At 47.7% G+C, this 11,136-nt stretch overlaps 1 protein-coding gene and 1 long non-coding RNA gene across 5 annotated transcripts in view; one reads left to right on the top strand and one right to left on the bottom strand.

Annotated features, from left to right (window-relative positions):
- Window positions 1–1,549: 1,549 nt before the first annotated feature.
- Window positions 1,550–9,019, bottom strand: Slitrk5 (SLIT and NTRK like family member 5). Of its 3 annotated transcripts, none has more exons than XM_006985643.4 (2): window positions 8,114–9,019; window positions 1,550–5,026 (listed from the first exon to the last, which is right to left on the bottom strand). In XM_006985643.4, exon 2 carries the CDS (start codon window positions 5,016–5,018, stop codon window positions 2,145–2,147), a length of 2,874 nt encoding a protein of 957 aa, XP_006985705.1. In that variant the 5' UTR covers window positions 5,019–5,026; window positions 8,114–9,019; the 3' UTR covers window positions 1,550–2,144. The 3 variants fall into 3 exon arrangements, with proteins under 3 accessions (XP_006985705.1, XP_042141257.1, XP_015859570.1); XM_042285323.2 differs by having other exon boundaries at window positions 8,305–8,774; XM_016004084.3 differs by lacking the exon at window positions 8,114–9,019 and adding an exon at window positions 7,562–8,049.
- Window positions 8,940–11,136, top strand: part of LOC143267464 (uncharacterized) — a 178,432-nt gene continuing 176,235 nt past the window's right edge. For both annotated transcript variants that reach the window (XR_013042603.1, XR_013042604.1), the window contains exon 1: window positions 8,940–9,452. This is a non-coding gene — a long non-coding RNA (uncharacterized LOC143267464). The remainder of the gene's footprint in view (window positions 9,453–11,136) is intronic.

Genomic DNA, 11,136 nt, shown 5'->3' with positions numbered 1-11,136 from the left:
CATATGAAGAGGGGAATAGTTTTCTGCTCTTGACCAAAGCAGACTTACAACTATTTTGGTTTTATAACTCTTTAGGGAAACCATGTCTACCATTTCAATCTGAGTTCAAGTAGTCACTGTCAATTTACTCATGGGTGACTGCTGCCTCTGTGTGGCAGAATGCCATGGCAATTGTTCCTTAGACAGGAAGTTCCTAAACAGCCCTTGATATTGCCTACATTCTAGGTGAGACTGGACAGAGGAACAGCAGTAGCAATGAAGTGCTTGTTTTTTAAGTTTCATATGTAGTCAAATATTTCCTCCCATTAAATGCTCATCTAAATTCACTGGTAAGCCTTATTCAGAGGGGGGTGGCTTATACTCGCAAACATCCCAGATATTTATGACATCCATTAACTTTAGATGAGGTATTCATCAAAACTGATGAACAATTCCATACAAATTAAAATATGAAAGAACCCAGGCTATATAAATAGCATGGATAGGACAAAATATAAAACTCTACAAGAGGAATGAAAATGTAACATATTACTTACCATGATCCTTGTATTAGAATTACACTCCAGTGAGGAAACATACAATTAAAATACCATTAACAAACATATTAAGTAACTCATTCAGAAAAAAAATACTTCTCTGAACCAACAAACGAATAAATTTTATGTAAGTGTATGCATGAATGGACATACATTGAAATTTTTATAATTAGGGAAACTTAGTCTTACTAGGAAGAAAGAGCTACTGGTTCCTAAATTCTTAATAAGGAGGTTCCACCATCTCCCAGAATCATTACTTCAATCCCTCGAAGTTGACATAGTTATCAAGTGTTTATTCAGAAACTATTTAAAAAATTACATGTGCTGGGATACATATGAGACTGTAACAATAGTAGTTTCGTCTTACAGAGATCCTGTTTGTCATCAGCATCTGCCCAGAGGGATAAAGACATCGCACAGAGACTTGTACAGCCCATCATTTGGTCTTCTGAGGTGCAAGGGCACGTGGAACTGTACAAATGCAACTGGGTTTGGTTACACAATCAAAAATCGGCTACAATAGTAGTCAAATCAATACATCATTTTGGTTCACTAATAAAAATAATTTTCAACCTTCTCTGATATAACCAAAAACTTTCACACATCTGTCAATCGAACAATAAGCCAATTAATTGCTCCAACTTTTCCCTTTTATGTAATGGGTGACAATCAGCATCATTTTTTAGCTTATTATTATTTTTTTAATCGCAAGTCCCATTGGGTGGGTTTCATGGACTTTTAAAGACTTTTGCCATTAAGTGCTCCATGTCTCTAAATATTTAATAGGCCTTTCTGATATCACTCTAGTTTTGGAAATGCAGCTCCTAATACAGTGCAACAACGCCTTTGCGAAAATCATAGGCTAAATAGTGAAGGAAAGAGGAACGCTAAATGTGCATATAAAAATAGGTGCTACAATAAAATATTTGTATATTTCATCAATAAGTTATTTTGACTAATCAATTATGGATCATATAGCTCTGTAATTTTAATGATTTGTCCACATCTATAGTGAGCCTTTCTGGATCACAAGATTTTTTTTTTTTAATTCAAATGTCCAGAATGCATACAAACACATCCTTTAAAAAGAAAAGAAAGGATTAGGAAGGAAGGTGGGAGGGGAACGGGGGAGGGTGTGGGGGGGAGTGAGAGAGAACAAACTTCCTATTAAAGTTGGGGTGTGCTAATCTCTCAACCAATGCCATGGCTCTAAGGACAAGAAGGTTGTAAGAAGAGGAGCAAAAAGGATGAGTAGGCTCTAAGCTGCTTCCACCCCCCACCCTTCTTAGCACTTCAGAGCACTGCAAAAGGGACCACAACCTGTTTAAGGTCACCCTTGATGCAAATCGCCCTCCAAAAAGCCCTTCTCTCTTCCCCCACAGACAAGAAGAGAAAGTGATGTGCCTAGTTTACATAAATGTTTCCCGCGTGTAAAATTAAAAGGAAATTGCACACCCTTTCAGTTAGCTTCCACCGAAGCTGAGAATCCCGTGCCAAGGCACTTCACCCTAAATGTTGAAACGACACAATTCATCAAATGTGTTCACCGAGTGTGTCTACTTGCTCGCTTGTTTCAAACGCAAAAGCTCCAACGGAGTTTCTTTGTTTTTAGAACTGACTGAATGTGGTCTGTTTTTCCAGCACTTCGAGGTAGTCCGGCTCAACATTTAGTTTTGCTTTTAACTCCAGATACTCATTCCGGTTTGGTTCTACAAAGACAGCACCCGGAGGGCTGTAGAGCACCGGTTCCCGCAGCCTGCTGTCCCCTGCCCCCGGGTGCAAATACTGATGGGGGCGTCGCAGGTCATAGTTTGGGGAGAAAGTGTAAGCAGCCGAGCTGCACGGGAATTTGGGGTATTCCGGAAGGCTGCTGCCCGCAGGGCTAGTGGAGCAGTGTTTGTCTGGCTCTAAAATGCCCCTGTAAAAGCGATCAGCGTCCTGTACCGGCGACAGTAGGTCCTCTCGGGGCTCGATGGTGCTGACGCTGTAGGCGGGGCTCCGCAAGTGGTGGCTTTCCCGCCTCTCCTCCTCCCCAGCCTGCAGCTGCAGCTGCGGAGGGGGCTGCTGCTGGGGCTGCTGCGGCGGCGGTGGCTGCTGCTGCTGCAGGTGGTGGTTGCTGCTGTAGGTGACCTTGAGCTCGTGCAGGTCTTTGTAATCCTCCACGGAGTTGCCTTCTCGGGACCTGTAGATGGGGTTTTTGCACATGTGGCCCAGTGGGTGAGGGATGTATTCGTACACGTGGCCCGCGGGAGTCTTCACCTTGGGCAGTGCCGGTCCGCGGTGGTGCACGTGCGCGTGCGGGTGGCCACCCCCGCCTCCGCCTCCACCCCCATACACGCTGTACTGCATGTTAAAGGAGCTCACGTCGGAGTTGTTGGTGCTGGTGTGGTCGCTCTGGTTCTTCTTCCTACGTTTCATGACCAACACGAAGAGGCCTGCTGCCACGAAGACGGACATGATGAAAACCAGCAGCAGGCTGAGGATCAGCACCGATAAGGGCACTGACGACGCCCCTGCACCAGCACCTAAGCCCGCGGGGGCCCCAGTGCTGTTCAACCGCACAACTGGCGTTGCTGCATTGGTCCGGGATGGTACCTGGATGGAAGAGGGCGTGGGCGTGGAAACCACCACATCAGAATAGTCCGGACACAGCAGTTCAGACTTGATGGAGCGCATGTAGGTCTCTGCGAATTTCTTGGGCGCCTTACAGATGACTTCGTCCACTAACACTCCCACTTTGAGCTGCTCAATCCACAGCTTCATGCCCACCACATCGCAGGTACAATCCCAAGGGTTGTCATGTAGATCGATTTGGATGAGGGAAGTCAGCTGATCCAAAACGCCACTCACTGGCAAAGAGGCAAAGCTGTTGCTCCTCAGGTTTAGCCTGAGCAGAGTCAGGCCAGAGAAGACACCTGCAGGCATGGCCTGCAGTTGGTTGTTATTCAGGAAGAGCAGCTGGAGGTTTGGGACTGGTTCGAAAGTCCCGGACTGGATCTCGCGGATGAGATTGTACTGGAGGAAGAGGTACTGCAGACTCTGCAGGCCATAGAATAACTCTGGGCTCAGCCTCTCGATCCTGTTGCCATTCAGATAGAGACGTCTCAGGTTGCTGAGATCCCCAAAGGCCCGGTCCTGGATCATGGAGATGCGGTTGTTACCCAGGTGCAGGAGGTCCAGTCCCGTGGCTTCCAGGAAGTCTGTCCTGCGCACAACAGTGATGTAGTTCTCTGTTAGGTACATTTTCTTGGGATTGTAGGGCTTGGGCTGCAGCTCCGCGATGCTCTCGATTTTGCGCTCTTGGCAGTTGACATTGAGGCCCAGATCAGAGATCTGAAGGTTGCAAGTGCATGCGGTGGGACACTCCAAAGGCACCGGGGATTTGGTCTGGTAGGCTATGCTGGGGCCATAGTTACTGTAACCCAAGTCTTTAGAGGGCTGCCTAGAGGTGGGGCGCACTCTGGGTTTGTTCGGCTGGCGCGTCCCCTTAGGAGGCTTCAAGGGGGGTTTGTAAACAGCAGAGGAAGAAGTGGCCACAGAATTGACAGAGGCTGGGGTGGTATGCAAATACCCCGTGGTGCTTAAAGGAGTCTGTGGCCTCATCTCGTAGTCAGAAATGAGTTTCCTCGGGCAAAGTTCCTGCTTGGATACCTCATCCAAGTCCCTGCCGTGTAAACGGAAGGGGGTCTCACAGACCACATCACCCACAAGGGCTGAGTAGGAGATGCTGTCTAGCCAATCCTTGAGAGAAATTAGTTCACAGGAGCAATTCCAGGGATTTTCCTCCAGCTGTAATTCCACAACTTTATCCATATGTTGCAACAGCCCCACATAGGGCAGAAGTTTCAGTCTATTCCCCCGCAGGTCCAAGTGCGTTAAGGGCACAAAACGGAAAAGATTGTTGGGTAAACCTGACAAGAGATTGTCATTGAGGATAAGCACCTGCAGCATATGCAGTTTCCCAAAAGCATTGGGTTCAATGACACTGATGTAATTGTAATCGACCTGCAGGTATTCTAAGTTCTCCAAGCCAAGGAAGGTGTCATCTCGAAGAAGTTCCAGTTTATTATTGTTTAGGTGCAGCCGCCTCAAACCCCGCAGCCCATGGAAAGCCCCGGTCTCGATGTCTTGGATAACATTGCTTCCCAGATGTAAAATTGAAGCCCCAGTGTAATTGACAAACTCATTGGGATAGAGACGGTTCAGAAGGTTCCCAGACAACAAGAGGTGATAGACTGGGAAACGGGGAGGGCTAATTTCAGAGAGACTGATGATCCCCCGGTTTTCACAGCTCACAGTTAAAATGCCGTCCTTTTCCTCACAAGGACATGCATTGTCACAGATTTCCCCATAATAATCGATGGTTTCTGCACAGGAAAGGACGAGAGATGTTACAGCAAATGCTAGAGTCTGCAGCATCCAGCTATGCATTTTTCTGTGAAGGTCCTGTTCCAAAGTTACTGGGGGGCAGCAAACGTGCATTTTACCTCCTGCAAGGGAGAGAGGAAACAAGGAAATAACAGAATATCACAGGCAAAAATAAAATAAAATAAAATAAAAAATAAAAAATTAAGGGGTTAATCAGGAAGACCATTTTTTCTTAACACTTTTTCTCTGAAATCCAGGAGGGGATATATACATATACATATATATAGCACCTCCTCCCTTGCCCAAGTGGAACACTGATATCCTTCAGACTTTACCAAAATTGGCTATTATTCATTTTGATTTGAAGTCTCGTGGTATTTCCCAATGAGCATGCCACCAATTTTCTGCTCTTTAGAAGATGAAGGCAGATAAATTCCTGTGTTAGTCTTCTCTGCCCTCCCTCATCAAAACTAATCCATAAATATATATAAAATGGCTGTCAGTACACCTTCATAGCTCCAATTTAAGAGGAAGGAGTATAATTTCTTTCAACAGGGTTCTCCACTCCACCTTATACCCAGCCCCCCCCCCCCCTTGCTTTCTTTCAGAGTCTCCTCTGACAACACTTTACTGTTAAGGTCTCCCATTTTTACAGACAAGCGTGGGGTCACAATACTTTGAGCCATTTAAAATCGCCACAAGAAATGTCAGGGTGGGAATGTAGAGAATACTTTTCAGAGGCAGAAAGGATGCAAGATCATGCATCAAGAGAAGCCAAGAGAAGCTTTTAAATCACCAATTGTCCTCTGGAGCGCTGAGAATGTAGAGGTGTGTGTGTGGGGGGGGCGGGGAGTCAGTTGGCTTTGATGGTGGACTTCACCACAGCTATTAAGCATATCAGAGCCCTGATTGTAGGCACCATGGCGCTTAGCAGCGCTTCTTCTAGAGAACCCCGAGACCTCTTCTCATTGATCATGCCAGCGACGCTACAAAACCGCATCTTTAACCAATGTAATAGTTCCGCACGATGGATTATAAAGAACTCAGCAAAGGCATCCGCAATCTCAGAGCACCTCTGAATACTGTGAGTCTAAAGAGGACATTTCTACAGCTTATCCGGAAGCAGCTAAAAGTAAACCACCGATCAGAGGCAAATGCTCTATTGCCCTGGGCTCCAAGTCAGTTTGCCACGGCAAGCAAAAGTAGCCCTTCTTGAATTAAAGAAGCTTTGGAACGAACTACCGCCTTGCCAACATCTCCATCTTTGAAGTTGCTTATTACATTTAAATGTCAATGATCTCCTCCTTTATTTCCCTTTCTGGTAGAAAGGGAGGCTGAGATGATTAAAAGACAAACTAGAGGCAAGTGTCACAGGCCAGTGTTTTAACATCTGAATTTCCTCTCCCTGAGAAGCCACTTTGATCCCCTCCCCCTTCTGTTCTTCCTTTTTATCACTGGAAGGCTTCTTTTGACTTCCTACTTTGGGTTGACAGCCACACTCTTAGAGGATGGACACAAGTGGACTTAATGTGGAGTATTGGGTTGTTTAGGGGAGTGTTGATAGAACTGGGAGGGGGGGTGTCTGGGAACCTAGCCTTTTCTCCGAGCAACCTTGTTTCTGCCTCCCACCAAAACCTGGTGAGAATCTCAGACCAGAACTGAAGCCAGGACGTTTCTAAAGCACAGATTCAAGCTTGCAAACCTTGCACATGATCACCAACTCGCACCAAGCCTCCGGGTTCAGAGCGTCTGCATTCGCACGCACATGTGCAAGTGTGCCTAGGAATCATTGACATTTGGCCACCCAGACGTTATCGAGACAGATCGGAACCACAGTACAGAAACCTCACTAGTATTTCAGACCTCCCCGCACCACAGTACACGGCTCGGGTGCTAAACATCCTGGTACGAAAGCAAAACGTTTACCTTGAAATTTGGGTTCTCCGTTGGATCAAATGTGCACATCCATTTAGCTGGGTTGGATCGCCTCCCCCTCCCTCTCCGTGCTTCCCCGCCCCCATTCACCTCCTTCCCCATCTTAGAGTCCATTGCAAATTGTGTCCAGGCAGTATTAAATTCGAACGTTTACAACTTTAATTCAGTTCTGGCTAGCCGGGGTCGAACAGCCTTTTCCAAAGCTCCTCTCCATTCACCCCCTCCCCCGCCGTCCCCAGCCATCAAAGGAGACTGAAGATTTGAGAAAATAAAGTTGAATGAGCTGGAAATGCTAACATTCAGACAGGGAAAAGCACCACTGATGTAAACTCGCGGGTGCACCACATGTTTTTGGTTTATTAAAACAAAAAGAAAAAAAAAAAGGATAGAGGGCGGGGACGGGGGACTGTATTCGCTCCCAAAGAATTTAGAGCCTGGATCGCCGCCTGCCATATCCCTGCATTAAGCAGCATGGAGCCACTCGGGTTGGAGCCTAAACCCAGGCCGGACCCACGGCTCCCGGCACAGCTGCTGGAACCGCCGCTCAGGCTGAGGCAACCGGAGTTCCAGGACCCGAGGCTCCCCCTCCCCCACCCCGCCCCAAAGCAAAGGAAGGGTAAAGGGAGGAAGGAGGGGAGGGAGAGAAGCAAAGAAAGCCACTTCGCCATAACACACAGACACACATACAGGAACCTCTTTTGCAAAGTAAACCACAGACTTACCCCGTCTCACATCTCAGGGGCCCACTCATCATAGCTACCCTTTAGAAAAAAAAAAACACCTCTTCGGGGTGTGCACTGATTTTTGAAGCCTAGGCAGACACAGAAGGCTGCGAGTAGTGCAGGCTGAGCTGCTGGGGGAAAGCGGCACCAGGACGCCGCTAGCCCCGGGCCGCCACCGCGGTGGCGACCGCGGGTTCCCGGGCTCCCCAAAGGGCTCTCCCTGGCGCTCTCCGCGGTAGCCGGAGCGGGCAGTGGGGTGGGGGAGTGGGGGAGGGGACGGCCAGGGACTCGCTGGAAAGGCAGCTCGCGGCAGGGGCTGGGAGCCTGAGCCGGCAGGGCGGGGAGGGCGCAGTGGGGAGGGGAAGTGGGGAGACCGAGGAGGGGGACGCGGAGCTGGCAGCCTGGCTCCGCCGCCCAGCTAACATGCTGGCCAGCCTGGGCGAGCGCTCGCACCCGATCTCACTCACGCTCCCTCGCACCATCGCTCCCACGCGCGATCCCCAGGCTCTCCGGGCCCCGTCTTCCCTACCCCCGGACCCGGCGGGTACTTACTGTTCCCATCTGCACGGGGGGCAACTTTCTCCGACCCAGCGATGGCAGCCGCCCCCTCCAGCCGCCTCGGGCTCCTGGCACCCTCCGGCCTGGGATCGTGCGGGCCGGCCCTCCCCTCCCCCCTAGTCTCTCCCGGTCGGCGTCTTCACCACATTCCCCCCCTGGTCAGTGGCGCACGCCCCGGGACGAGCCAGAGGGAGCGGGGCTCGAGGGTGTGCGTGCATCGCCCGCCTTCTTCTTGCAGCGCACACTGTACATGGTAGTGAGGGGGCGAGAGAAGGTGGTACTGGCCCCTCGGCTGCTCCGCCGGCGGTTCCTCCGCTGTGCTCCTCTCCCCCACGCGCCTCGACCACTGCAGCCGGGATGCCGCTGTCCCCAAGGCTAACCTGCAGTCGCGGCCCCTAATTAGTATTTGAAAGGCTCCCGCATCCTCTTGGCGGCTTCACCGTTCCTAGTGTTTGCAGCGGATTTTCGCTCTCCCTCCCCAGATGCGGCGCACGATCCTCATTATTTGCAACTCTTTATCTCCGACATCCTTGGAGGGGTCCGAGGAGGCAGGAGCAGCCTTGTTCTACGCCTGTGGCATGTCCTGACAGACTGGCCGCTCTAAAAAAAAAAACAAAAATAAAAAATAAAACAAAAAAACTCAGAAAAAGTCGTGTCTTCTCTCCCGGGAGCTGAGGAGGCGGCCACATCTGCCGGGTGGCGGGTGCAGCAGGGCCCCGTCCGCTGCACTTGTTTATTGTCGCGCCGCTGGTGCGAGCCAAGCTGCAGCAGACATGATGGGCCCGGGGCGAAGCGGGCGCTCAGTGGCCGGTAGATGGCAGCCGAGGGCGAAGGAGTCCCTGGGCTCTGGAGGCGCAGCCAGAGCCCCCTTCGATGTCACATTCGTGGAGACAGAGGAGTGTTGGACCATGTGCGCAGTTCGAGCGTAGGCGTGTGCAAGCGTCTTCTTGGAAAAGGAGGACTGGAAATACCCCTGACAGTGCTAGGCTCGGTGATGACCAGGGATCAGATGATTCCTACCGGTTGCCGTTTGCCCACATGCCTCTGCCCTTTAGAAGTGTCCACACTACTGCTTCTAGTGTCTCCAGTAAAGGACCCTGGAGGGAGTGGCCTGTCCTAGCTATAGAGAGTGCGTTATTTTTATCTTTTTTATCTTTTTTTTTAAAAGAATCACGTTTTATAAGTATGTCGGAATGGTTCTCCAGAGAGAGAGAGAGAGAGTGAACACACTAAGCGAACTAGAAACCTGGAAACAACTGAAATAGAGGCAGTGTCTGTTGAAAGCGAGTTTGTGGAAGCGTCACCTGATGAACTCCTCCTGATCACCTCTATGGTAAGTATGACCGGCTTCTTCCAGGGAACCAGACAACTTCCTACCCTAAAAGGAGGTCTGTGTATTTGTTAAGGTGTGTTTTACCTTTTAGGAATGTTAGGTCCGCAGTCCTCGCAAGAGGCCATGAGAAAGTTGTTTAGAGTTAGTGGCCCAGGGCAGGCTGCTCTTGTGCTTCAAGCTGCTGTCATAGGTGGGTACTTTTGTCATGCAAATGCATTTCACCCTTTCTATTCTGAAATTACATCTTAAACATAAATGGATTTCTCTGAGCTTTAATTTGGGGGATATTACTGTGGTTATACTCTGATTAAACATGTGGTTGAAATGAATAGATTCCAGAGGCCCTGTTTACGTGTCTGTGTGTGTGTGTGTGTGTGTGTGTGTGTGTGTGTGTGTGTGTATAAACAGCCCTTCACAACAACCTTATGTGTTGAATTTGAAGGCTTTATAGAGAGGTAGTGAGTGATCTCAGCCTCTTGAAATGTGTAATGCTTTTAAAATTTCCTCTAGATAAATATGCTGAGCATATATTTTGTAGCTAAGCCATAAACACTTTGAAACAGTGTTGTGTATTTCGTGTGTTAGAGTACTCTACAAGGCAGAAAGGACTGACAGTCTGTGATGTCAGATGATGAAAATCTTAGAACCCTATTAAATTAGCATGTTTTTCATAGGAATGGCAGCTACTGGCTTCCAGGTATACATCAAAATTTACTTTAAAAGCAGTAAATTTAACGCTATACTGTCGATGAGTTATTTATCTTATAATTTGACATAACAAAGTATAAATTTTCTTATAAAATTTGTGAAAAAAATCACTTTTATATTTTAAAATTGTGAATATTTAATTTTTCAGGTGCATTCACCTCCAGGATGAAAATACTGAGTCCTGTCAGCAACCTAATATTTAATGATTACTGACTCAATAGAAGTTCTGATAAGATATAGAATGTCTTAGTTATTAGAATTCTCAAGATATCTGTTTCATGGTATTAGTGTGTAACACCTTCACAGTTCCACTCAATGTATAACAGGGGTTTATACTCTATTTCATATTATTTTATTTTAAACAGTGACCCATTTAAATCAGGTTTTATTAAACCTAGGAGTAACAAATACACTTTGAACTAGCTCAACTCACAATGTTGCATGAAACACTTAATCCCACATTCCAAATTTCCTTGTGTGGTTCAAATAAAAAACGAAAGCTCTCTAGCCCTGATTCATGTCACATCATTGCCACGGCAACCCCAGTCACTTTCACCACTAGGTGTCCCTATAAACTGCTCTGCTGGGAAGTGAGTTTTAAGAAATTCTCTGACATAGAAACCAGAATATACTGCAGTAGGAAAACCACCACGGAAATAAAGAAGGGCTCCACTTTTCATGCATAGACTTCCATTTGCTTTGATTGTTGACGATTTCCTAGGAAATACAGAAGTGGATCATATACAGAGGAGATTGGAACCAAGGCTTTCATTCACATGATCAAATACATTTGTTTGATCTGTACTAATCAACAGACAGTCGCATGATATGTGTGCATGCTTCCACACAATACTTATATAAGCACAAATGACCATTTTAAAACATCTGGGTACTGGAAAATGAAACTAATGATCAAAAAGCTATTCCAAGAATTAAGGTTTAAAATTCTAAGTTCAACGTAATGAAACTAAGTTGG

The sequence above is a fragment of the Peromyscus maniculatus genome, chromosome 9 (assembly GCF_049852395.1).
Source record: "Peromyscus maniculatus bairdii isolate BWxNUB_F1_BW_parent chromosome 9, HU_Pman_BW_mat_3.1, whole genome shotgun sequence".
In the NCBI taxonomy this organism is placed as follows: domain Eukaryota; kingdom Metazoa; phylum Chordata; class Mammalia; order Rodentia; family Cricetidae; genus Peromyscus; species Peromyscus maniculatus.
Note: the sequence above shows the minus strand (reverse complement) of the source record. Positions and strands in the feature narration are given on the sequence as shown.

What these genes read in the sequence shown, in the direction of transcription:
- Slitrk5 (XM_042285323.2), bottom strand. Translation starts at nt 8,371, where the DNA reads ATGTACAGTGTGCGCTGCAAGAAGAAGGCGGGCGATGCACGCACACCC. An exon ending in CTCGAGCCCCGCTCCCTCTG is followed by an intron (nt 5,027 to 8,304) that starts GCTCGTCCCGGG and finishes TCTCCCTTGCAG; the next exon opens with GAGGTAAAATGCACGTTTGC.